Source organism: Podarcis cretensis (assembly GCF_951804945.1).
Source record: "Podarcis cretensis genome assembly, chromosome: 4".
In the NCBI taxonomy this organism is placed as follows: Eukaryota; Metazoa; Chordata; class Lepidosauria; order Squamata; family Lacertidae; genus Podarcis; species Podarcis cretensis.
This window is the reverse complement of record NC_137173.1, coordinates 22,678,769-22,706,469: the sequence shown is the minus strand read 5'-3', so window position 1 is coordinate 22,706,469 and position 27,701 is coordinate 22,678,769. Positions and strand designations below refer to the sequence as shown.

Here is a 27,701-nt window from a genome sequence, read left to right as displayed (position 1 = left end):
CAACACCATATTGGCAAAAAACAAAAACAAAACCCCGTATAAATGTAACTGGCATGTTTTCCTTTTTGTGGTGTACTCTGTATGAAGAATTTAAGGGTTGAAACTTCGCAGCTTTCCTAATTGTATGCTTTATTTGTTTTCTGATGTGGGAATGTTTTGCTGTGGATGAGGGAAGAGAGAGAAAACCTTCTGCTTTTATATTTTCTCACCACCTCAGGTCTCCCAGATATCTGTAACAAGCTTCTTGCGAAATGGTTGAAGATGGGGCACATTAAGGAGAAACCTGATCAACTGACTATAAATCAGTATGAACCTGGACAGGGTATGTAAACGTGTTGCACAAACATCTTTAACCTGACACAAACACCCCTTAATCAAAATGCCTTGGTAAATGCAGAAGTATTATTGGATGTATGGGAGGTGTCAGTTCCTTGGGTATATGGGGCAAGCCCTCCAAAGTCTCCAGTTGATACCCAGTTGAAACTGAAGACAGCAGTCTTACATCTTGTCAGGAACATTGAAAGCTGTCTTAATATTATCAAGTCCGTTGGTTCATTTGGCTAGGCATCGTTGACATTGATTGTTATCAGCTTTTCAGAGTTTTAGGTAGGAGTTTTTTCCCCAGCCCTCCTTAAAGATGGGGGAAGAAATTGATCTTTGTGTGTGTTTTGTTTAGGCAAACCTATCTAGACATGTTACTGTCGGTGCAAATAAAAACATATACAGTGGTACCTCGGGTTAAAGATGCTTCAGGTTACAGACTCTGCTAACCCAGAAATAGTACCTTGGGTTAAGAACTTCACTTCAGGATGAGAACAGAAATCGTACTCTGGCGGTATGGCGGCAGCGGGGGCCCCCATTGGCTAAAGTGGTACCTCAGGTTAAGAACAGTTTCAGGTTAAGAACGGACCTCCAGAATAAATTAATTTCTTAACCCGAGGTACCACTGTAAAGGCAAATTCCTGGATGTTAACATCCAAGTTTAGAGCAAGTACTCTTTGTTGAGAGAACCCTGGCAGAGATTTAAAGTCACAATCTATGCAGCAAAGTAAAGTGTGGAAATGTAGGCTGTTTGACCTTTAAAATACAGTGGTGCCTCACAAGAGGAAATTAATCCGTTCCGTGAGGCTCTTCGTATAGCGGTTTCTTCGTCTTGCGAAGCAAGCCCATTGACAGCTTAGCGGATTAGCGCTATTAGCGGTTTAGTGGCTTTTAGCAGATCAGCTGATAAGCGGCTTATCAGCGGATCAGCTGATAAGCGGTTTAGCGGCTTAGGAAAAGGGGGAAAAAAAGGGGGGGAACCCGCAGGAACTCGCAAGACATTTCGTCTTGCGAAGCAAGCCCATAGGGAAATTCGTTTTGCGAAGCGCCTCCAAAACAGAAAACCCTTTCGTCTAGCGGGTTTTCCGTCTTGCGAGGCGTTCGTCTTGCGGGGCACCACTGTATGCTCTTCCAACTGAGTGCTAAATTTCCCCTGTTCCCCCAGCACAGGAAAAGACCACACATTTGGTTAGTTAAAAACTGGTGTACTTACAAACTCTGCCAAGGTCAGGTTTATGTGCTTTCCTGTACATCAGCCAGAAAAGTTGCTCAGGTAGTAAAATTTAGCTGAGTTACAAAGTGGTAAAAGTGGGTTCCAGGTGGAGAAATCGAAGTTGGAAACAGAACTGTTAGAGCCTAAGACTAAGGTACTCTCAAGAATGTATAACTTGCTGTTAAAATGGAATACACAAGACGAAATGGTTAAATCGGCTATGATAAAGTGGGCACAGGACATTGGGCATAACATTATGTTTGAGGACTGGGAAAGGTTGTGGACCATTGGGTTGAACTTCACTGCATGTAATGCTTTGAAGGAAAATGTAATGAAAATGATATATAGATGGTCAACAGCAGCAAGGATACTTATCGCTAAGCACTGGAAAACCCAAGATCTACCCACACTGGAAGAGTGGCAGATGCAGCTGATAGACTATATGGAACTAGCTGAGATGACCGGCAGAATCCGAGACCTGGGAGAAGAGAAAGTTGAAGAAGACTGGAAGAAATTTAAGATTTATTTAAAAAAGCATTGTAATTTGGTTGAATGTTAAGAAGGATGCTAGATCATAAATAATTGAGCACCACTAAACTAGATGGATGGGACGCAGGTGGCGCTAAAGGTTAAAGCCTCAGCGCCTAGGACTTGCCGATCGAAAGGTCGGCGGTTCGAATCCCTGCGGCGGGGTGCGCTCCCGCTGCTCGGTCCTAGCGCCTGCCAACCTAGCAGTTCGAAAGCACCTCCGGGTGCAAGTAGATAAATAGGGACCGCTTACCGGCGGGAAGGTAAACGGCGTTTCCGTGTGCGGCTCTGGCTTGCCAGAGCAGCGATGTCACGCTGGCCACGTGACCCGGAAGTGTCTCCGGACAGCGCTGGCCCCTGGCCTCTTAAGTGAGATGGGCGCACAACCCCAGAGTCTGTCAAGACTGGCCCGTATGGGCAGGGGTACCTTTACCTTTACCTTTTTAAACTAGATGGAATTAGGATGACAAGTGAGATTGAGGAAAAAACATAAACCTTTGGGAGAAATATTAGATTATATTTTAAATGAGCCAAGAATGTAAACAAGATGATAAATTGCGGGTAAGAATTGACAATGATGCAAGTGGGAGCGGGAGACGTGAGGGAGTCCAATGAAGCTAAGAAAATATGTTATGATATACGTTTCATTGTTTTTTATTTCTGCATTTATGTTTAAAAATTTTAATAAATATGTATATATATATATAAAAAAAATACAAAGTGGTAAAAGTTCCTGGTTTATTGGTATAGGAACTCGAGAATGGCTGGTGAGAGCCATACGGTTGAGCTGGAGCAACCAGTTTAAAGCTCTTCACACACTGAACTTCTCAGGTAGACTGGGTACAACAATGGACTTGATTGCCTATTTCCTCCCAAGGTGAGAGGAAGTGACATAGCTAAGCCTAGCAGGACAGCTTACTCTCTGGCGTTAACCCCTTCATGCATTAATTGAACTTGAGCATGTTGGTTATATAAAGCTGGTTATCTTAGTTACATGTGAGTGATCTCTTTTTTAGCTACTGTAGATTGTAATAATCTTTCAAATCCCCCCCCCCCTTTTTATCAATCGTTTTAATGTATTATTATATATTTTTGTAAACTGCTTAGAGGTTCTCTTATAATCAAGCGGTATATTAATTTTGAGAGATATATGTAAGGGATTGAACCTGGGACCTTTTGTATGCAAAATGTGTACTTTACTGCTGTGCAAAACCCCTCTCTCCTAAAACACCTAGAGATGCAAAACATATGACATGATAGCATCATGCAGTGACTTCCCCTGCTCCCTACAAGCTTATAGTGGAGGAATGCATAGCTACAAGGCATCATATACAGTGGTACCTCAGGTTAAGTACTTAATTCGTTCCGGAGGTCCGTTCTTAACCTGAATCTGTTCTTAACCTGAAGCACCACTTTAGCTAATGGGGCCTCCCACTGCCGCCGCGCCGCCAGAACACAATTTCTGTTCTCATCCTGAAGCAAAGGTAATATTTCTGGGTTAGCGGAGTCTGTAACCTGAAGCATATGTAACCTGAAGCGTATGTAACCCGAGGTACCACTGTACTACATTTTGCATCCCTTAGATGGGGAAATAGTAAGAGGAGTGACAGTGGTGCTGTGTTTGGTGCCAAATCTGCATTTGCCATAAATTCTAGTCCTAGCCTAAGGCATCCATAGCACTTGTAACAAGATTTCTTTTTTCTTTGGCTTTTGTTGTTGTTAAATTTGATTTATTACCTGTCATAAACTGGGCTGGACGGCTAGGAGTTATAGTCCAAAACTTCTGAAGGACGCTAAGTGGATTGAGACTGCTGTAGAGAATGAGGGAAGCTTCTTGGCCTACCAATGTACCAGAGTAAGATTGATGGTGAGGAAAAGTTGAAAAATAGATTCTCACATGTACTGAACCACGGCTTTGTTTTATGTTGCAGGAATCCCTCCTCACATAGATACACATTCTGCTTTTGAGGATGAAATCATAGCTCTAAGTTTAGGAGCTGAGGTAATTTATATATTTTTTTCTGGATTTTTTTGAGTAGAGGCAAGTTGGGTTCCTCCCAGCCATTAGGGAGAATGAGGGGACTGCCTCAGGCAGCAGATGCTGAGGGACGGGGAGATGAGAGAAGTGTGTGTTTACTGTAGTTTTGCCCCACATCTGAACTGAGCTCAGTATGCAGTCTCCTTTGACAATACTGCCAACCTTCCTTGTAGTGCACTCATGCCTTAACTTGCTTGGGGTGAGGAACTAAGCTCTGTGTCCTATCCAAGTTTTCAGTGTTGATTTCAGAACAACACAAGTATTTCTAGGTTCTGAGCGCTTGTAATTTCATGTTATGGGGGGGGGGGGGAACCCTCCTGGTCTTAAAAATAAGTTGCCTAGAAGACTGAGACAGACTTGGCCATCTCTTTTCTTCACCCTGAAGCTATTTAGCTACACCTGTTGAATTTTAAAAAAAATATGAGGTGAGGATTTCTTAGAAGCAGCTGTGCCGCCGGTGGAATTCTTGCAGGGAGCTTTGCCTGAAAATCCTTTGTGAATAAAAAATAATAATATTTAATCCCTTTGTTTCATAGGTTATTTTTGAGATGTACTGGCCTTGAAGTACTTTTGTCTGTCTTGGTCCATCCTGATCCAGGAACTAATGGATGCTTCTTATCTTCCATTGTCGGCTATGAAAGCTGACATTGGTGTACAGAAGCCTTTTCTTAAGAAGAGACAACAAAAGCAGAGGCGGGGGGTTGAGCAGGAAGGACATCTGTGCATTTCCGAGATTGTGTTGTTCATATGCTGCAGCTAAGCTCTTTAAAGCAGAGTGCTCTAAATGAAGTGGGTCTGTCGGCTGATTGCATTTTGCTGAAACCTTTAACAGGGGGTTCAAAACATGGGAAGCAGCGACTCTTCGTTCATCCAGCCCATTTATTATCTACACTGATCCTGTCTGCACTCTACAATACATTTAAAGCAGTATCATCCCGTTTTAAACAGTCACGGATTCTATCAAGAGAAACCTGGGATGTGTAGTTTGTTAAGGGTGCTGAGAGTTGTTGGGAGGCTCCTAATAATAATAATAATAATTTATTTGTACCCTGCACATCTGGCTGGGTTTCCCCAGCCACTCTGGGCGGCTTCCAACAAAGATTAAAAATACATTAAAATGTCACAGATTAAAAACTTCCCTAAACAGGGCTGCCTTCAGATGTCTTCTAAATGTCAGATAGTTGTTTATCTCTTTGACATCTGATGGGAGGGCGTTCCACAGGGCGGACGCCACTACCGAGAAGGCCCTCTGCCTGGTTCCCTGTAACTTTGCCCTCACTGAGCTAGAATTTCCAGAATTCTCTGGGAAGAGGGATTGATTGTTAAAACTCACTCAGCATTGTAGCTCGTAACAACTTTCAAGACCCTCAATAAACTGAAGTTCCCAGGGTTCTTTGGGGGGGGGGGTAGCCAAGACTCCTTAAAGGGTTATGATACAGCTTTAGAGGTATATTGCAGATGAGGCCTAGGTTCTCTGGCAGAGACCTTTGCCATCTCCTGACCCTTTCTTAACTGAAGATTAAGCCTGATGCACATGCATAGTTTGAGACTGCTTGGAAAGCATCCGGGAGAGGATGAGCATTAGAGAGGGTGTAAGGCAGAGGCCTTCAGTCCTGGCAACTGCTCTATAGGGGCAAGGCCTGCTGGGAAGTGTTGCTGAGTTGCATGCTGTTTCCTTGAATACAGAGTCAGCTTCACTGACAACAAAGCCCTGTGTCTTTCATGTTGACCCATGTCTGACTCCAAGCCCTGACAGGAGTGTTTCCTGCCTGAAACCCCAGGTAGTGCCTTCTAGTCAGTGTAGACAATGCCAGTGGTCAGACTTTCTATGTTCCTATAACCGCTTGCAGACTTATTTAACAGCAGTTTTGATCACTTAAGAAAGGCAAAAGTTTGGGAATTGGGCTTCGTAAACAGAGCTTGATGGGGGCAGTCTGCTTCTTTTGCCCAGTTCACATAGCAAGAATTTGGGGAAGTGGCAGAGACACATGCCAGCTGCTAAACTGAGGACGGCAGGACGGGTCTTTGTTTCACTGCTGATATGTAAGTTCCACTCAAACGCAGCCATGTGTCCGGCAGTAAAGTATAAACAGAATTCATGGGTGGTTTTTTGTTTTTTTAAAGAGAACGCTAGCATCCACATTCTTTGCCTGGAAAAGCAACTGTGAGAGATGAATCTCATCAACAAAATTCCCTAAAGCTCCTGCTCCGTCCAGGTCTTTGATGCCATTTTGTAACAGAATATTAATTCCCTGCTTTGGTGAAGGCAGCTGCAACAGCCCAGTCATTGCCTGATGGATCAGTTCCTGCTGTGGCAGCCTTTGCCTTTGGCAACATCCTTCTTCCTGGCGATTCTGTAATATGTTTTGTACATTGGTGCATTCATTGTAAAACATCCGGCATAGAATGCTGTGTGGTTGTAAAGGTCTTTGTAGATTAGAAAGCTGTGTAACTGGTGATTAGTAGCAGCCGGAGTAGCAAATTAAGTAGTGAGCTGGTATGCGTGTTTACATCTTGGTCTCCTAGGTGCCAGAGGTGGAGTGGGTGCTGGCTTGGCATCAGATTTGCTCCAGCTGCCTTCCCTGAAGAAGGAGGTCCCTGTGCGATGGGGCAGGGGCCAGAGGAGAATCTGAGGCGGAGGGGCATTATTGGAAGGAAGGTAATGGGCGGCAGTCCTGAGAGTTTACCTGAGCCTTCTTTGGAGGGTAAAATCCCACCCCCCTAAACTGCTGTGGTCCTCCCTGGGATCAGACATTTCTAAAGGTTTGTAATCTGTAACGTCTACCAAGCTGGTTCCTCCAGGTCTAACTCCCTGAGCTCCTCCTCCTCTGAGTCTGACCACTCACATGACATTTCAGTGGGAACTCATGACAATCGCCTTCATTTGGGGTTCCCTTACTTGTTTCCATAATAGGATTCATCGTATTCATGAAATTTGTCCTGTGTATATCAAAATTACATCAAGTTTGCTGATACCACTCTCTTGTACATGGGTGGTTCCAGGGAGTGGGTGGCGCTGTGGTCTAAACTACTGAGCCTTTTGGACTTGCTGATCAGAAGGTCGGCAGTTTGAATCTGTGCAATGGGGTGAGCTCCCGTTGCTCGGTCCCAGCTCCTGCCAACCTAGCAGTTTGAAAGCATACTAGTGCAAGTAGATCAATAGCTACTGCCGCAGCGGAAAGGTAAACAGCGTTTCCATGCGCTCTGGTTTCTGTCACGGTGTCCCATTGCGCCAGAAGTGGTTTCGTCATGACCCAGAAAGCTGTCTGCGGACAAATGCCAGCTCCCTTGGCCTGAAAGCAAGATGAGTGTTGTACCCCATAGTCACCTTTGACTGGACTTAACCATCCAGGGGTCCTTTACCTTTTTTATTTTTATTTTTATTGTGGTTCTGTTTTGGCTGCATAAACAACAACCCTAAATAGCTGAAGAAGAGGAAATGAGATAATAGTAATTATTATTAATCGGAACGTCACCGAACAATTGGATACATCCTTTGATTCATATTGTGATGTGCACATTCCTACCTGAAATTTTGTGTGACTGTAAGTCAACTGTAAGCAGGAAACCATCTTAGCCCATCCTTTAAAATGTGTTTGCTCTGCTTGCAAAAAAATAATCCCAGGCCTTCTTCATTTTGCAAGTAATTTGTTACCCTTTTTAAAATCCTTCTGTTGCATCTTGCATTGAATTTGCATTCATAATTAAGAAAATCACGTAATAAAAACTGGGGAATGGATCATACTTCCCGAAAGGTAAAAAAAACACACCATATACATAATGTCTAAAATTTCACTTGATTTTTCTGCAGTTCAGCTTTTTAACCAGACCTCCAACCATGAAGGCAAATGAGCACATTGAAAGTTTATTGCGGTTTATCGCATTACTGTGAAGTGGAGAAGTGCAATTATTCTCCTGTCGCAGACAGAAAACACTGTGGCTAAACACTTTTCGAGAACTCTGTAGAAAGGTAGGGTATTATAGCTAGGGTTGTGTAGGTGGTGATTATGATACAACCAGAAAACATAATAAAAAGGGAGAATGCAGCATTAAGAAAAATCCACTTTAAACCAGTGGTTTTAAAGCTTCCTTTCTCAAGGAAGGCCTTTGCACATTGATTTATCTGCTGAGGAATCTGTCTACCTGTATGTGTTTGTGTAGGAACCTCCCTCTGGCTTGTTCTAGGGGTGTAGAGTTCAGGGGGCTACTTACACATCACACACACACACACACACACACACACACACACACACACACAAAATGCACCTGCAAAAATAGGTCAAAAGATATGGCAAAGATTAGCATATAATTTGCATATGCAACTTTATGTGTATAGAATAGAAACTTTAAATGGAAATTCAGTACATCTCATCATAGTGGGAAAGACTGTGACCAGGTAACCTGTGGTCCTGATGCTTGGTGGGAAATTCCAAGACCTCTGTTTTCCTTTGTTATGGTTCTTTATCCCTGTACTGGACTTGGACCAGGCAACCCTTCAGATAAGAGAACTGTCCTCTGTAAAGTAGGATACATGACCACTCTGGGCACAGTTTGTTTAAATGGGGTGCTGGCCAGGCCTGTTCAGGTTGATCACTGCTCTGTGATCAACCAGACTATGCTGGCTCTAGGATTTTGGGAACCCTCAGCCAAGATACACTCGGTCTATCCCCTTACCTGAGACAGGAGTGGCATGCAACCTGAGATTTCTCTCAGGTTGCCTTCGATGTTCTTGGTGCTCCAGGAAAAGGAACAATGGTGGAACTACAGTGGTACCTCGGGGTACATACGCTTCAGGTTACAGACTCCGCTAACCCAGAAATAGTGCTTCAGGTTAAGAACTTTGCTTCAGGATGAGAACAGAAATCGTGCTCCGGCGTCGTGGCGGCAGCGGGAGGCCCCATTGGCTAAAGTGGTACCTCAGGTTAAGAACAGTTTCAGGTTAAGTATGGACCTCCGGAATGAATTAAGTACTTAACCCGAGGTACCACTGTATTTGATCAGGGGGGCATTTTTCAGTCTTGGGTAATGACAAAAATAGTGGGATTTCTGGTCACAGAATACAGGTATCTTTAAGTTCCAAATTCAGATTCCTACCTAGAAATACTCAAATGATTGTAGCTATTCCTACGTGGAGCTAACACAATAAGTTGGTCGTGATAAATACAATTGTGATCCTCATTTTCTTTCTGCACATCAGAGACTTGGGATTCCCCCGCTCCCAGGATGCTATAGTAATTTCTTTGCGTAGGATAGCTCAGCTGGTAGAGCATGAGACTCTTAATTTCAGGGTTGTGAGTTTGAGCCCCACATTGGGCATTGCCAGGGGTTAGGCTAGATGGCCCTTGTAGTCCCTTCTAACTCTACATTTCTATGATTCTACTGTCAAATTGTTCTGTCTTAAAGGTAAAGGACCCCTGACCATTAGGTCCAGTCATGGCCGACTCTGGGGTTGCGGCGCTCATTTTGCTGGCCGAGGGAGCCGGCGTACAGCTTGCGGGTCATGTGGCCAGCATTACTAAGCCGCTTCTGGCGAACCAGAGCAGCGCACGGAAATGCCATTTACCTTCCCGCCGGAGTGGTACCTATTTATCTACTTGCACTTTGATGTGCTTTCCAACTGCTAGGTTGGCAGGAGCAGGGACGGAGCAACGGGAGCTCACCCCATCGTGGGGATTCGAACCGCCGACCTTCTGATCGGCAAGCCCTAGGCTCTGTGGTTTAACCCACAGTGCCACCTGCGTCCCTTGTTCTGTCTTACTGTCAGTTAAATAAGCAGTAGCCTCCTGATTTATGTGTTCCTGATAAAACAAATGCTTGTGTTGCAGCTCACTACCAATATGCTGCTTCCCCAAAGGAAATAACCTATTTGCTTGGAAAATGCAAAGAGGCAGACCTGCAAAATGGCCTTTTCTTAAGCTGCCTGGTTAGGTGTGACTGTTGTATTCATGGCTTCCGGATGGTGTCTCTAGAGATGTACAAACTGCCTCCTGCATGCCTGCCTTGTTGCGGAAGCATTGCTTCAGCTCAGGCTCAGCTTCTGTCAAGCTCTAAACAGATTTCATTGGCGTGAGCCTACGGAAAGAGTCGGGTTCCCATTTTGCAAACTGCCAAAGTAGATGTGACAGACGAAGCTGCATTTTGTAGAGCTAAGCATCCTTAGGGACGAGGCTCTAATTTTTTGTTTGTAAAAAGGTGTGTTCGAGAGGAATTGAACCCTTACCCCTCCTTGCCTTTCATTCTCTACTCTGCACCATCACAGGTACTCCCGCCCCCAAACCCTTCTTTCAACCAAGAAAAATCCCCATAGATAAGAATCTGCCTTGTATGCACAGCCACTAGATCACTTAGGAGCATGGGAAGCTGTCTCACAGCAGGCCAAACCGTTTGTCTGTCTAGCCTAGTTTTGTCTGTTCTTGCAAGAAGTGCCTCTCCAGGGTCCATGGCAGAGAAAGGTCTTTTTCATCCTCTGTTCCCTGCTTGAGACAAAAGCTTCCAACTTTGTGATTTTGTACAAAAGCTTCCAACTTTGTGATTTTGTAATTCTGTACCAGTCTGTCCCAGGGGGCTTCTCAAGGCTTTTCAGGGCTTTTTTTTTTTTTTACAGGGCTTTTCAGCAACTATGGTAGTTTCCACTGATGCAAAAGGCTCGGCGAGTGGCGAATGTGGCCTCACAATGAGAGCACACTTCAACCCAGGATGTGGGTCCCTGTATTCTCTCTCCCCTTTTTAAAAATAAAAATTAGACAGGCTATTCTGTTAAGACACTTGCCCTAGTTTATTTCTTTTGTCTCTGGCTTCTTTATATTCCCACATTTCTCTCAAAGACTCATCCTGCAAATCTTACATCCTGCTGTTGGTACTTCCATATAAATGTATATATATGTGTGTATATATATATATACCGTATATATTTATATATGTATGTATATGTATGTATGTATTGCAAGACTTCTGGAAAGGTATGGTTTCAGCTTTCATTCTGATTCTTCAAAAGGAACCCCACGCTGTAAAATTCCTCAGCTCATCAGCCTCACACACAAAAACATACCTGCCTCCATCATCCTATGGTGAAGCCTGTTTCTAAGTGAGCTTCTCTCTTAAAGCCAAAGTTAAAACTACAGGCAGCCAATGAGAAGGGTGGCACAGACTAGTATCTGTGTAATGAAAGAGTCGGGTATCTTCACCCAAAGAGACAAAAATATAATGTGTCTATTTATATATTTCATAAAATGTTGATTGTAAAAACCCCCTCAAAGAACCATCGTTTTTAGAGCAGTTACTTTTGAAAGGCTCTGCTTTGATGGATACCTGCATGTTCAATGAGACACAGATACTTGTTCTTTGTAGGAAGCATACAAAGAACCAACTCATAGGGGCTGAGGTCTCTTTGTCCTCCCATAAAATATTTGAGGGGGCCACCCCCTCAAATGGTGTATCTTTCAAATGGTGTGAGGGTGCTGCATCATGTGACCAATTATGCAGGGGGGGCTTATCTGTCCCCCCCCCCAAAAAAAAAATTATTCAAGTTGGCACTCTGGTAGAAGGATTCTCATTGGGTGTTTTGTACTATTATAAAAAAAATCCTGAAAATTGCAAGAGTGAGTTAAGCTCTCTTTTTTTTAATGCAAAGTTGCAGAATTACATTTCTGTTGACTTTGCCGCATCATTTTTCATTTTTTGCCGCAGGGCAATCAGAGCCACAGCAAAATCCAGAAAATGCTACTTCTGCTTAAATGGTGTCTCCATGGGGGAATCACTGTCCATCTTTCAAATGTCTTCAATTGTCCATTTACTGCAAGGCGAGAATGATTGGGAGCAGTATGCTTCTGAATTCCAGCTGCTGGAAACCTCAGGAGGAGAGAGTGTTGCTGCAAATTTAAGGTCTTGCTTGCGTGATCCTCCCCGTAGGCATCTAGTTGGTTACTGTGATAACAGGATGCCAGGATGGGCTGATCCAGCAGGGCCCTTATGTTCTTACTGTCTGTTATCAAGGCTCAGCCCTTCTGTACTTTTTCGCTAATCAATACAAGTACTTGTAAGATTGTAGTGAAATCCTATACACTTCGGCCAGAAATAAACGCCATTGAAGTCAGTGAATCAGATGGATGTCTCCTTCCCAAGGTACATAACCAGAGCAACTATTTCCAGATTAATTGGTCAGCGTTATCTCGACTTCCTGTCTTGTTTTTGTCGTGTATCTCCTTTTTTTAATCTCATCATTACTACAGGACAGTGGATCATGCTGTGGAATTGCTTTAACACAGCAGTGGCTAATCTCTTGCCCTCCTGATGTTGTGGGACTCCAATTCCCAACATCCCAAACTGCCCTGGCCAATAATCAGGGATATTGGGAGTTGTGGTCCACCAACACCTGATGTCATGGACTGGCCAGAGGAGTTGTGGGAGGCATCAAACTGGGGAACCCCCAGGGGAAGGAGGCTCAGACTGGTGATGGAATCACAATGAATGGTCTGATGAAGATGAGGGAGCAGACTTGGAGGAAGGAGGTGTTGGAAGCTGAAGAGGTGACAGGGTTTAGTGAGCAGGGAGAGTCTACGGCAGAGAGAAGCCCAGAAGCAGAGGCAGAAGAGGAGAGGGAACAGGAGACATAAATTAGTCAGGCTGCTGAAGAATCCAGAGAGTCTCCCCCTCCTGCAACCAGCCCTTCTCCCCTGGTATCCCAGAACATGCAGAGAAATTATGAGGGTGGAGCAGCGCAAAGACAAAGAGGCGAGAGGCAAGATGAAGGAGCCTCAGATTGCCTGGGAAGGAACTGGGAGAGGAGTCTTAGGCAGCAGTGGGAAGGCAAGGTCCCTCAGTCCTTGCAACTGCCTCATTGGGGCAAGACCTATGGAGAAGAATTGTTGTGATCACTAGGCCTGCGCTGTTTTGTTTCTTTGAATAAAGAGCTAAGTCCACTGACAGCAGGTGTTTTTTGTTGATGTTGTTTAGTCGTTTAGTCGTGTCTGACTCTTCGTGACCCCATGGACCAGAACACGCCAGGCACTCCTGTCTTCCACTGCCTCCCACAGTTTGGCCAAACACATGATGGTGGCTTTGAGAACACTGTCCAACCATCTTGTCCTCTGACGTCCCCTTCTTGTGCCCTCCATCTTTCCCAACATCAGGGTCTTTTCCAGGGAGTCTTCTCTTCTCATGAGGTGGCCAAAGTATTGGAGCCTCAGCTTCAGGATCTGTCCTTTCAGTGAGCACTCAGGGCTGATTTCCATTGTTTTACTGCTGACCTATGCCTGACACCTGGAGGGCCAAAGGTTAGCCACTGCAGTTCTGACAGAGAGCTTTTTGTAATATTAGGTGGTGAGATAACAATCTTCTTATTAAATACCACCCACTATGTGTAATGTACATATGCTGCAAGGATCTTGGAGCAAGCTCCATCCTCCAGAGAAGGCCAGGAGTGAGGAGGAAGGGGGAATCCCACAGATAATGAGGAGAGTGCTCTTGTGCTCAGGTCCTGCTTTCAAGTATCCCACAGGAACCTGGTTGGCCATTGTGAGACTAGGATGCTGGACGGAATGGGCCATTGGCCTTATCCAGCAGGCTCTTCTTATGTTCTTATTTATGTTGAGATATTTTCCCTCACACACATTAATACTCTGCCTCCCCGTCCCCCTGTTTTCCCATTGCCTCTGTTGGTGCAGGTTTACAAGAAGACTCCAGGCTCTTTTTGACCAAGGCCTCTACTGAGGTAGGAGAATGCAGGCCTCAGTTGCTAGGCAACCACTGTTGTTTCTAGAGAATAGGAGGGTGGCAGAAGTTGCCTAGCAACCGCCATGCAGTTTTTCTCCCTTTCATCCTAGGCTTGTGTCTGACCGTACTATCTTGGTGCTCCATTTTGTGCCTCCAGGGCTGGGACTGAGGGGCAGTTTCCTAGGTTACCTGGCCTCTAAATTGAACAGTTGGGCTGTTGGCATGCTTCTGCCCATCCCCTCCCCCCCTTTGCCTCTCCTTTATTATATTTGACATTTTAAACCTGTGTTATCCTCATCCCTATTCTTACTGTTCCCTTTTTGCTACATTCTTAATAATGAATTATAAAGGGTTTCAGTACCTGTTATCCTTAATTACGCAGGTCAGCGTTTATATCTCTTTCTCCCTCCCTTAAACCCTCAAGGAGCCTCAAGCGCACTAGGACTTAACCCCCCAACCCACTCAATAATACTTTTAATTTCTGCAAGAGCTCTACCAGTGGTGGCTACTTAAAACAACAACAAACAAACTTTCAGAGCTATTTTTGGAAGATCAGAGCATGAAATGAACCTGGCTGCAACTGATGCCTGTCAGAAATTAGCAGCAGCTGAGCTGAGCTGAACTGAACTGTGGGGCATTAGAAAGTAGCTGTTGCATTTCAGCAGTACCTCTGCTCAGAGATTGAATAAAGAGAGCTAATTTCATCAAGCCTGTGACGTCATTCCCCCTTTGTTACAAGAGTCTATTTTAAGGCTGTGGCAAATTTTGTCAGAAAAGTTTTCTGCATGCAGATGGAGGCTGTGGAATGATAAAACCAGAAGGAGGCACAATTGGTCTTTCAAGCAGCGAAACAAACTTAAATTGGCAATCACTAGTTTGGCGGTATCGTCCCTCCAGGATGTGAAATGGACTTGGATAATATCTTCAACACAAAAGCCGTAGCCCCGGGGATTTATACTTCCATTACTATGCCAGGATAAAATGTCCTATATACAGCAGTGTCCTTTTGAGCCCTGAGGGGAGATTTTAGAACAAAACGTCAAATATTTGTATAACTAGCAAAACCACATTTATGAATCTGTATACCAGCGCTATAGTTTGTCAGATGGAAATTTCAGCCAAAATATATTCTCGTTGCTTTTGCTTTTGATGCGGTGTAATATCTGTTTATATCTGCCCGAGAAAGGAAAGGAATGTTGAGCCCACAGGGTGACATGGGCACTATCTTACAATGTCTAGGGCATCTCCCCTGTGGGATGTGCAAGTTATTCTTTGGCACGGGCAGTGTTGAGTGCGAATGCTGTTTTGCCAAGCACTAACTACAAGTGTGTACATGTGTACCCACAGAGAGGTGGGGGAGCAAGGTGCACAATTCAAAGCACTGATTTGAATCTTTAAAAGCCCTTAACGAGTTTGGGTTGGACATACCTCCAGAGACCTTTTAGTAACACTGTGGCTGCTAAAAAGCAACTGGGGACATCATTTGGATCGTACCACCTGTTGCAACAAACATGAAAAGCAGCAATAACACAACTGTGAACTTCCTTTCCTTAAGGTAAAGGTAAAGGGACCCCTGACCGTTAGGTCCAGTCATGGCCAACTCTGGGGTTGCGGCGCTCATCTCGCTTTATTGGCCGAGGTAGCTGACGTACAACTTCTGGGTCATGTGGCCAGCATGACAGAACCGCTTCTGGCGAACCAGAGCAGCACATGGAAATGCCATTTACCTTCCCGCCAGAGCGGTACCTATTTATCTACTTGCACTTTGATGTGCTTTTGAACTGCTAGGTTGGCAGGAGCTGGGACCGAGCAACGGGAACTCACCCCGTCGTGGGGATTCGAACCACCGACCTTCTGATCAGCAAGCCCTAGGCTCTGTGGTTTAACCCACAGCGCCACCTGCTTCCCACCCACGTTCCTTTCCTTAGAGGTCTGTTAACAATCAAAGAACGAATTCTTTCTGTAAGATGTTCTTCTTTGTAGTGGCAGCTCCAGGATTTTCGAGTGCGGGGCTTGTTAGGAAGTCATTTTGCAAAGAAACAGAAAAAGGTGTTTGTAGCTTTAAAGAAGTTTTCTTTAATAGTTAGGAGTGACAATCTAGGCTGATTGGTTACAGCTTGGGGTGAAAATAAAAGAGGAAGTTGCAGGTTGTACTTGCCTGCAGGAGGAAAGAGTACTATCACACTGTGGTGGAAAGTTGTATGTAAATAGTTTTGTATATAGTCGCTTGTGAACCAGCCAAGAAATAAAGTAACTCTTGACTGAGTATTTTGCACTAGTCTTATAGTCTCTTGTCATCTGCCACCAGGAAGAAACTCTGCTATAAGCTGCTTAAAGCAGTTTTATGGAGGAGCCACCACACCAGCAGCAAGCGCAGTAGAAGTGTGTTGGCGGCAACCTCCAATAGGGCTTGGGCAAGGTGCAGTCTGTCAGGAGTTCAGCCTACACTTGAGTAGGACCCTGGCAGAGACACATGCCCAACTGGCATGTTCTCTTCCTCCTGGTCAATCGTTTGGGAGCTTCAAAAGCTTTCTTCTGCCCAAACATCACAGCGACCGATGCCAACCGACATCGGCACACTTAGGGGTCCGCAGAGTTTTCGCAGCTTTTTGTGACAGACCTCAGCAACTCAGCATTTTGGCTAATCTTCTTTATTTACATCTAAATACACACGGAGCACTGCAACATGGCTCCCTCTCTCTCTAGCATCAGACAGCAAAGAGGGAATGAACAAAGGACAATAGTCCCACTTCACGGAACACAGTAACACAAACATCCTGTTTCCGTCACTTCCCACTCTGTGGAGTCAAAACATATACCGTCATGTGAAAGACAAAAATCCCATGACTGCAATCATGGAGCAGGAAGTCTTTACTGTCTCTGCAATCTGTTCACTTGACCAGTCTGCCAGGCAAATGGAGGGTGTTGCTGTATCTCCTTTCTCTTGTCATTGCTTGCATCTTTAAAGAGGCCTGGTGAGCAGGTCATAAGAGCAAGGGCCAGAGAGAGGCCCTTTCTCATGAATGAGCCTAGCCATATGCTCAGTAGTGCCTACCATTGATGCCAGCTTTGCTTCAAGGGCCAGGATTGAGCAGGTGTGGCATACCTTATTAACCTGAGGAGTTGTGTGTGTTGTTTTGACTGCTGCTACCTGTCCCCATGACCCAGAAGCTGTACGCTGGCTCCCTCGGCCAATAAAGCGAGATGAGCGCCAAAACCCCAGAGTCGGTAACAACTGGACCTAATGGTCAGGGGTCCTTTACCTGTCCCCAACCTGCTGAGGAGGGATACAAAAGGTTTCATCTACCTATTTCGAGTAAATTATATATCTTTTATTTTGCATATAAAATAGAGAATGCGGTCTTTGAGAATGCGGTATTTCATGTTTCCACGAATCCCAATTTTTCTTCATTAGGAGTTAAGCACAACTGTAAGAACGTTGCAGTCTCAGAGAGCAGTTTCCCCAAATGGGTTTTTACAAATCCATTTCAAAAGCAAGCCATGCTGCGTTGAAATTAAATCCGCATGTTTCCTATACGATAACGTTGACCAAAGTGATGGCTTTCATTAAGTATGTGGATCTTCTTGCTAAAGAGTAGTTTTTCTTTAAACATATACTCTTCTCTTGTATTTCAGGCCTGGAGAATCCTCCATAATACTTACGAACAGGAATTTCAGGGACCCTTATCAGTCTAGCACCCCCCCCCAAGCCTGCTTGGAAGCATCTTTTCCCTCATGCTACACCCAAATTCCACCCATAAGGAAAGAAGGAAGGAAAAGAGGGAACATAGCAATTGTGACTTTGTGTGGTTGTTTGGGGGCCCTTCAATAATAGATATAAGGAAGTGTTTGCTCTTAGGTGGAACTGGGACTTAACTGCTAAGCATATGTACTGAGCTGAAAGGGACATAAAAGTAGGGGGGAAATTAAGAAATTGGTCCCCAAATGTATGTTGGGATTAAAGTGAATCCCAGGTCTGAAAAGGTTGAAGTCTGTGATTCTGCATTGACTAGCAATAGCTCTCTGGGCTTTGAACCTGAGCTGCAGCCCCTGTGAGCCTCAGAAGGGACATGTACCTGGGATGGTGCAGCAGGTATGGCGAGGAGTGGTACCCAAAGGAGGAGGGGGATTAGGTGTGCATATGGTAGATTTGGAGGAGTAGACACATGCTTTCCCCAGAGCTATGTGCCAGGCACAGTGCAAAACAGAAAACTTACAATGGACACAGTAAAGTGAAACCCCGTCGCAAGTAAAATATTGTCTCCAGATGGCTGTGTTTTGTTACAAAGAAATCGGTTAAATAAAAGATTTATCTCTCAATCTTTCTCTCTTTTGGGATGCTGACAACGTCACCAATTATCTTTCCTGGGTATGTGAAGGCAGACGAGCTGCTGAAAAATATAGTAAAATTTGGGGACTTATTTCATGCCAGTGTATGCACCTAAAATGATTAGATGGGCATAACAGCTGTATCTGTCTGGGTCTGTACTATGCCTGTACCCCACAGTTACTGAGCTACCAGTAAATTGAGGGTTCAGAAGGGAGGAGAATGGCTGGTGATAGCCATACGGGTTTAGGAGAAGCGCTGGATTGGGAGTTGGGTTTTGTTATTAAGGAGTAAGTAAATACCCATCTACTTCCCTCCACAGAGGTTGAATATGGAAAGCCAAGAGGCTGGCAGGGGGAATGGAATGGGGCAGCTGGAATCCTGAACAGGGCACACTCCATACTGCAACATTTTGTTGCAGGCCTCACTTGTCAACAAAATCGACAGTTGTGGCCAAGTGGAACATAAGTACACCCGCTGCTGGGACAAAGAGAATCAGAAGGACATAATTGTCATGCTCCGCTCGTAAGCACACTGTTCTGACATTCAGAAGAGAATAGTGGACTAGACAGACCTTGCTCTGGATCCGGCAAGGCAGCCCTTATGTTCTGATGCATCCAGAGGGTCTGATCACGTCAGAGGTGGTGGCACTTGCCTGCATCAGTGCTAAATTTATGGGTTCCGGGCATATTTCAATATAGCGAAATCCTCTCAAAGAGGCAAACAATACGGAGACTAAACAGCATTAAATGCTTCTTGTTCGTTGAAGGAAGGCGGCTGAGGAAACAGTGGGAGCCTTTTGTAAGAAGCTGAGCGTGGGCAGTTGGTGAAATTTAATAAACCAGGCTATGCTGGGAGCCTGGCTTGAATTCTTGGCTTTGTAATCGCACGAGGTGCCCAAGGCCTGCATTACTTTTCCTGGGGGGGATTAAGTTCTCGCTACACTAGTCAGTGTGCAAGAGATCAAGAGGCAATGAAAACTGTTAAACTCTCGGCCTCAGGAGCCAAAAGTTCCCGGCAGCAAACTTTCAGCAGCAAATACTTTGTGGCTTAGGGCTAATTCCAAATAAGCAAATCGATAGGAAGGAGAAGTAGGGGTGCCTTGTGGTCTGGCGTTATCGGACAAGCGATAAGATGGCAAGTTGTGTATTGAAGACATGTGAGGTCAAGTCATTTGTACGTCACCAGATGGGATTTGCCTGCATTCCAAATTGGCTGGCCACCAGCTCCTCATCATTGGTCTAGAACAGGTTTCCTCAACTTCGGCCCTCCAGATGCTTTGAGACTACAATTCCCATCATCCCTGACCACTGGTCCAGCTAGCTAGGGATCATGGGAGTTGTAGGCCAACAGGTTAAGGAAGCCTGATCTAGATCTAGCGACCCTAGATGCAGCTTGGAGACTTCATTGTGCTTTGAAAGGGCTTTGGGAGGCAATATACTTTCAAATTAGCATTATTTATATCAAGTGATAGTTGAGAGCACTTTTTGCCAATGTTGGTTTGTCCAGAGTGGGGGGGGGCATCTCTTTCATATGTACCCTGGAAGCAAGAGTAGCCGGGCTGTTGCCACCGGGGTACAAATGGTTGTATTGGAAGGATCCAGCCTCACATTCAGTAAGGACTGGGGAGCAATTGTGAATGTTGTAGTCCAGGCATATCCAACAGGTAGATCGTGATTTACCAGTAGATCACAGGGTTGTCCCAGGTAGATTATGGCCTGAAGTTTAGCCTGAAGTTTAGTGATCGCCTTTGGGCAAACCTTCCCCTAAAAGGGAGAGCCAGTGTGGTGTAGTGGTTAAGAGCGGTAGACTCGTAATCTGGGGAACCGGGTTCACGTCTCCGCTCCTCCACATGCAGCTGCTGGGTGACCTTGGACTAGTCACACTTCTCTGAAGTCTCTCAGCCCCACTCACCTCACAGAGTGTTTGTTGTGGGGGAGGAAGAGAAAGGAGAATGTTAGCTGCTTTGAGACTCCTTCGGGTAGTGATAAAGCGGGATATCAAATCCAAACTCTTCTTCTTCTTCTCTTCTAAAAAAAGCTCCAGAACTTTGGCCAACCTTCCCCTTAAAAAAGCTCCAGAACTTTGGTCAATCCCCCCCCAAAAAATCTTAACAACTCCTAGCAATGACAATGGGTAGATCACAGCTGGTCTTTTTATACTATGAGTAGATCACAGTCTCTTGGAGTTGGACGTGCCTGCTTTAGTCCTACTAAGATTTAGATTTCAACAGGAACGGCAAACATAGGTTCATTAATATTTATTTTTTTTGTAAATAGCTTTTTTATATTTGAAGAAATACGGTATCAAAACATTTTGATTTATGTATACCGAATATAGCCTTTTTGAAAAAATAGATTGGTAAAAATAGATTAATGGATAGAGAACATCTTTGCACAGTAGGATATGTAGAGCCTTATAAAATGAGTTGGAGATAATGGTGTACAGAAGAGAAAAAGAGGATGGAGAGGGGACAGTTGGGTATATTTTACTGAATCAATCAAGATCTGTTAAGTGCTGGATGTGGGCTTAAGTTGTGCGAATCGTCATTAACATATTTAATAAAATCACACACAAAGAATGTCTGTCTTGCTTTGTTCTCTAGCCAATCTCAATTTGTAAATAAGTTCTCTCCCCCCAAATAAGGCAATCTCCCACTCTTTATTATACCAGGATACAAGGTTGGCACCTACTAAGTCCTTCCCATGTCTAGCCATAATAGCTTAGGCAGCAGTTAACAAATGTGACCCCAATTCTTTGCAATGGGATGGTGCTTCTCCGTTTTCAAATATATTCAGTAGTGCCACAGGGGGCGGGAGAGGGGAATCACTATGACCTATAATCTTAATTATTTCCTGGAAAATTGAGGTACAGAATTTTGGCGTTTGGCACAATACCACCACATGTGGACATATGTGCCTTCTCCTGGCACCCATGCCAGCATCTCGTTGAGGAAGAGGGAGGCATATATGCCAATCCACGAGGGGTTAAATACCATCAGTGAATTAATTTCAGTGTTAACTCTCTGTTCCTCTCTGAGATGGATTTATATTTTGGGGGGGGGTGTTGTTGCCACAATCTGAGGAAAGTATAAACAAGAATGATGCAATCCAAGTCCTTCCCACACCATCTTGGTCCCCTTCAGTTTGTTGTACTCAGCAACCAAAACAAATTTATATAAAGATGAAATTAAACCTCTTGATATGGCATTCTGATTTTTAATTGGAGTTTTTTTTTAAAAAGGTTAAATGACGAGTGGCGCTTTCTGAGAAAGATTTATTGTGCGTTTATGTTCCGAAGTTGTTGTCAAGAGTAGCCACAGGAGAGGCTGGTTACCTAATTTATATTTTAGCTGTTCTTGAGAGGTTGGCGTTCCATTAACGTAAAGATCACACAGAAATTTAATGCCTTTGTCCCTCTGTCTCCTGATACCATAGCCTATGTGTCAGGGACTCAGCGGGAGCGCAGGGAGGAGAGGAGATGGAAAGCGAGGGGGAGCAATCCGAGGGCAGCGTAGGAGAATATGACAGCAGCCCGATAGATTCCATGAGCCTCTCCAGCGAATCGGAAGATTCACAGAAGGGGGCGCCGATGGGCAGGGCAAGGGGCGACCCAAGGGGGACACCCCAGAAGCAAGGGGCCAGCGGGGACTCCCAGAGCAGCAGTTGCAAATCAGGACCAGCTTCCCCACCAGAGCGTAGTGGGGGGGAGGAGTCCCAGGTGTCAGAGCCCACATATGCACCACCAGCGAGAGAAGATGAGTCAGGGTGGACCACGCCTCCATCGGAGAGCGAGTTAACGGTTAAGAGGAAAGTTGCAGGCTGGGCGCGCGCGCCAAGTTCAAAGGTACAGGCGAGCGGCACAGAAGGTAGCCCGGATAGGGAACCAGGTCCTAAAGCCCGCCGGAAGGAGGGGCAAGAATCGTCAGGGTCAGCGTCAGAGGAGTCCAGGAAGGATGAGACCCTAGCGGGCAGGAGGGCCCAGAGGAGAAAGGAATTTAGGAAGAGGTGGAGCAAAGCGAGAGTCTTAAACTGGTGTGGAGGGGGAGGAGACTCAGACAGGACTTCGCCGGTCTAAGGTCGGGACGTAGAGCTGCACGCTGCGGCTTTAAAATGGAGACTGAATCTCAATAAAGACTTTTGTACATAACTACAGCCTAGCGTTGGTCCTCTGTGAGCTGGGACCTGGAGGCAGCTCTGACAGTAAGTCCTGTCTCAAATTTCAAAGAACCTCGCAACGTGAGAGGACGCAGCGAGGGGCGAAGATTGGTGCTTCGCGAGCTCACAAAAGCAGCACAAGATGACTACAGAAGAACGACTGGCAGCTTTGCAAGAAGCCGTGGTACAACTTAACGCAGAAATACGAGCGGCAAGGAGGAGAGAAGAGGAATCAGATGCTGTCTGCAAGGATCTGCAAAACAGGTTGGAAATGTTGACTAAACAGGGGCCACCGGCAGCCAAATCAGAAGGGATCGGGCTCGGGAAGAGAATGGGGAGCCTGGTGTCGCATTTCGATGGGAGTCTGCAGCAATATCCTAACTTCAGAGCAGACGTAGTTTTTGCGCTAAAGTTGCTGGAGAAGGACTTTAGAGATGAGCAGGAGAAAGTAGGCTTCATACTAACGCATCTCCATGGAGAAGCTAAAGCGTGGTTGCGCAATCTGTGGAGAGATAATGATCCAGCCCTCCAAAACGCAAAAGCCTTCATTAAGGCGATGGACGATTGTTTTTTATCAGAGATAGATGTGGATGTCGCTAGAAAAGAGATTCACGGTCTGAAACAAGGCAGAGCCACTGTAAGGCAATATCATTCCCGCTTTTTTGCATTGGTCAACGCGCTGGGATGGGAAAAGGACTCAGCGTCCGTCAGGGACCTGTTCTGGGAGGGGCTCAACGGGGCTGTGAAAGACGAAATCGCAAGGGGGGAGAGGCCACGGAGCACTCAAGAAGTGATCCAGAAGGCGCTGACGATTGGTGTGCGGCTGGAAGAACGTCCCTGGAGCAAAGATGAAGGGCGTTGGGGACGCACGCCAGCAAGGGCACCTCCTTTCTTCCCCAGAGACTCAGCGCGCGCTCAACCCACGCCTCCACTGGGAGGGGGAGAGGAGCCGATGGAGATAGGTGGTGCCAAGGCTCAGTCAGCGACCAGAGCCCTCACACCAGGAGCAGCCAAGGTGAAGCCTCCTAGAGGGAACAGGAAGTGTTACATCTGCGAAAGTGCTCAGCATATGGCAAAAGAGTGCCCCCAGAGGCTCCACAAGCACAATGCAGCCTCAGCAAAAGTAACAGAAGCAGCTCAGCAGAGGGAACCGCAGCAGGGAAACGACGAAGTCTGGCTGGAAGCAGAGCCGCTGGGGCCCAGCCAGACGAATCAGTGAAGCAGTCCCCAGGAATCTTACAGCCCACAGACCCCCTCCCGCCCAAACCAGTGGTGCAGCTCACCGCAACACTCCAGCTTCCCAATGGGCTCCCCATGGAAGTGCCTATTACCATTGACTCTGGTAGCAATGCAGACTTTATGGGGGTGGATTTCATCAAGCAACATAGCATAGCGCTCCTGCCTGCCACGATGCCCCTGAAAGTAGTGACAGTCGATGGAAGAGAATTGCTGGGGGGACAGGTGGTACAGCAAACGCCGCCAATGGTGATGCGCATTGGAAATCACCGCGAAGTCATCAGCTTCAACGTCACCCAACTGTCAGACACGCCCATAGTGTTGGGCATGAGCTGGTTGGACAGGCACAGCCCGGCATTGGCATGGTACCAGCGTAAATTGACCTTCTGCTCCTCCTACTGCGCAGAACATTGCATCATGACTAACCAGGAGGACGAGGGGCAAGAGGATGACCCACAGCTACAACTGGGCATGCTGCAAGCTGTACCCGACAAGTACAAGGCGTTTTTGGAGGTCTTCTGCGAGAAGGAAGCGGACAAGCTGCCTCCCCACAGACCCTACGACTGCAAGATTGACCTCCTGCCGGGGGCAACGCTGCCGACCGGGAAACTGTACTCCATGTCTGAAGACGAACTGCAAGAGCTCAGGGAGTTCATAGATCACAATTTGAAGCGGGGATTCATCCGAGAATCCAAAGCAGTGGGGGGCAGTCCTGTGTTCTTTGTGAAGAAAAAAGACACGCCCCAGAAGAGGCTTGTAGTTGATTTCAGAATTTTAAATTCGAAAACCAAGCCCACGGCTTTCCCGATGCCCAAGATCGACGACTTGCTCGCGACGGTGAGGAAGGGACGCATCTTCACCAAGCTGGATCTACGAGGGGCGTACAATCTTATACGCATGCGGGAGGGCGACGAGTGGAAGACGGCCATGTTCACGCCCTTGGGCACCTATGAGTATAGGGTTATGCCCTTCGGTTTACAAAATGGCTCCCACTGCTTCCAAGCCTTCATGCATCACGTGTTAGCGGGGCTCCTCTACAAGAAGTGCGTCTGCTTCCTGGACGACATTCTGATCTTCTCGGAATCGCAGGAGGATCACGAGAGAGATGTCAAGGAAGTCCTGCAAAGACTACGGGAGCACAGGCTTTACGCCAAACTGGAGAAATGCCAGTTCGACATGACGGAGGTGGATTTCCTGGGCTACAAGCTGTCCGACAAGGGAATCGCCATGGACAGCGCCAAGGTACGATCAGTACTGGACTGGAAGAGCCCGCGCAATCGGAAGGAGGTCCAGAGGTTTGTCGGCTTTGCTAACTTTTATCGCAAGTTCATCAAGGGTTTCGCTATGCAGACGGCGGCCATCACGGACACCCTCAGCTCCAAGAAGAAGAAGTTCATCTGGACGGAGCAGGCGGAGCAGTCCTTTCAGAAACTCAAGCGTCTTTTCGCTTCCGAGGAACAACTGCTGCATGTGAACCCCAGCAAGCCCATGAGGGTGGAGACGGATGCCTCCGACAGAGCCGTGGGGGCAGTCCTGTTGCAGCGAGACCCGCAAGGGGATTGGAGGCCGTGTGCTTTCTACTCCAGGAAACTCAGCAAGTCGGAGCAGAACTACACCATCTGGGACAGAGAGTTGCTGGCCATTCATGCAGCATTCAAGGCGTGGCGGCACTTCCTCATCGGAGCCAAACACACGGTGCAAGTTCGCACGGACCATAAGAACCTGGAGTACTGGCGCACGGCGCGGTTCCTGAACCAGAGACACATCCGCTGAGCGGAGTTCTTTGCGGATTTCGACTTCAGGATAGAATATATCCCCGGAGACAACAACGTCATGGCTGATGCGCTATCCAGGAAGCCGCAGTATCTGGAGGAAGCAGCACCGGTAGCGGCCAAACACATTTTCACACCCAAGGCGTGGGCATGCGCTTCTGCCACAGTAGACCTGGAAGCGATACGGCGCGAGCTGCGAACAGATTCCTTCGCGCGCTCCAAGATGGAGGAGGTGCGCAGCGGCACGGCAAAGGACGACGAGTTCCAGATACACGACGGACTGCTCCTCCGCAAGGGGGCCATCTACGTACCGGGAGATGAACTCCGCGCGACAGTACTGCAACAGCTACATGACGCACCCAGCGCCGGACATTTCGGCAAGGAAAAGACGGTGGAATTAGTAGCCAGAGACTTTTGGTGGCCCAAGATGCGGGGAGAAGTCGCGGATTACATCACGAGGTGCGACACCTGCCAAAGGGCCAAGCCAGTACACAGACCGCCGGCGGGACTGTTAGAACCGCTACAGACCCCGTCCGAACCGTGGGAGAGGGTAGCCTTGGACTTTGTCACTGACCTGCCCAGCTCGAGGGGCAAAACAGCAGTACTCGTGGTAGTCGACATGTTCACCAAGATGGCGCACTTCATTCCTTGCGCGAAGGTGGCCACAGCGGAACAGACAGCCAAGCTGTTCATAGACCACGTGTTCAAGGTACACGGCCTGCCACGGTCTATCCTGTCCGACAGGGGGCGCCAGTTCATCTCGAGTTTCTGGCGGAAGCTGATGGGGATCCTGAACGTCAAGGTCAACCTAGCGTCGGCAAGACACCCGCAGACCAACGGACAAGCGGAGAGGGTCAACGCCGTCATGCAGCAGTACCTGAGATGTTACGCCAACCAGCAGCCCTCGACCTGGGTGGACTATCTGCCCCTGGCCGAGTTTGCCTACAACAACACACAACACGTGTCCACGGGGGTGACACCGTTTTTTGCCAACCACGGGCGACATCCCAGGACCTTCCCGGGCTTAGAGAAAGAGGGGGAGCCACAGGGAGCAGAGGCATTGGCAGAGGAGTTACAGGAGGTCCATGAACAGCTCCGTAGACAGTTAGACCTAGCAAAACACGTATACAAGATGCAAGCAGACAAACACAGAAGAGTGGGGGAGGACATACGGGTAGGGGACTGGGTCTGGTTAGCGGCCCAGGCAGTGCCGGCCAGGTCCTTAGCTAAGAAGAAGCTAGGACACAAGCAGTTGGGCCCTTACCTAGTCGAGGCACAGATCAACCCAGTGGCTTTCCGTTTGACACTACCGGAGGGTTCCAGAATGCACCCGGTCTTTCATAGATCGGTGCTAACGCCCTACAAGGCACCTCACAGGTTTCAGGAGCCAGGAACAGCTCCCAGTCCGCTTAGAGATGCACCCATGACAGGGGGGTCGCCGAGGGCGGGGCCACTCAACGAGGTGACGGAGATTTTGGACTCGAGATGGGGGGAAGAGGGAGTCGAATATCTCATCGCAAGGGAAGGTGCCCCGGCCAGCGCCAACAGCTGGGTGCCGTACTATGCGGTGGAGGAGCACTACCTCAAAGACGAGTTCCACGCACTCTTCCCACACAGGCCCATGCCGGAGGATTATTTTGACGAATATCTTTTCACCCCCACACTCTCAGCCAGTACGTTTCAGGGGTTCTCCTCGGCTGAGGAGACAGTTCCAGAGACTACCTCGCCGGAGGGGTCGGTCTCAGACTTGGGTGCGGAGCGCTCTTATTGGTGGGACACTCAACCCGAGGAGGAGTGGCGCAGGAGACTGCTCAGAGGGCCCTGGCACGCAGACTACCCAGAGGAAATGGGGGAACAAGGGGGCATGGACGGGTTGGGGGAGGATCCTGGTTTCGAGCACGCCGGCAACGAGATGGAAGCGGAGGAGAGCGACGTCGATGTACCCGTCACGGACTGGCAGCATGCCAGGGGGGAAGACCGGTATCCGGCATGCACCCCCACAGCATTGGAGCACCCGGAACCCACGCCAGAAGAGGGGGAGGGGGGAAGGGGGGGCTTCGAGGGGGGGATGGATGTCAGGGACTCAGCGGGAGCGCAGGGAGGAGAGGAGATGGAAAGCGAGGGGGAGCAATCCGAGGGCAGCGTAGGAGAATATGACAGCAGCCCGATAGATTCCATGAGCCTCTCCAGCGAATCGGAAGATTCACAGAAGGGGGCGCCGATGGGCAGGGCAAGGGGCGACCCAAGGGGGACACCCCAGAAGCAAGGGGCCAGCGGGGACTCCCAGAGCAGCAGTTGCAAATCAGGACCAGCTTCCCCACCAGAGCGTAGTGGGGGGGAGGAGTCCCAGGTGTCAGAGCCCACATATGCACCACCAGCGAGAGAAGATGAGTCAGGG

The 27,701-nt window shown here is 47.3% G+C and overlaps 1 protein-coding gene across 5 annotated transcripts in view; it reads left to right on the top strand.

Annotated features, from left to right (window-relative positions):
* The window catches only part of ALKBH8 (alkB homolog 8, tRNA methyltransferase), a gene marked incomplete at its 5' end in the record, with an annotated part of 258,458 nt that overhangs the window by 209,692 nt on the left and 21,065 nt on the right, over nucleotides 1-27,701 (top strand). For all 5 annotated transcript variants that reach the window (XM_079973657.1, XM_079973654.1, XM_079973653.1 and 2 more), the window contains 2 exons: nucleotides 218-322; nucleotides 3,994-4,064. In XM_079973657.1, coding sequence (XP_079829783.1) covers nucleotides 218-322; nucleotides 3,994-4,064 — 176 coding nt within the window. The remainder of the gene's footprint in view (nucleotides 1-217; nucleotides 323-3,993; nucleotides 4,065-27,701) is intronic.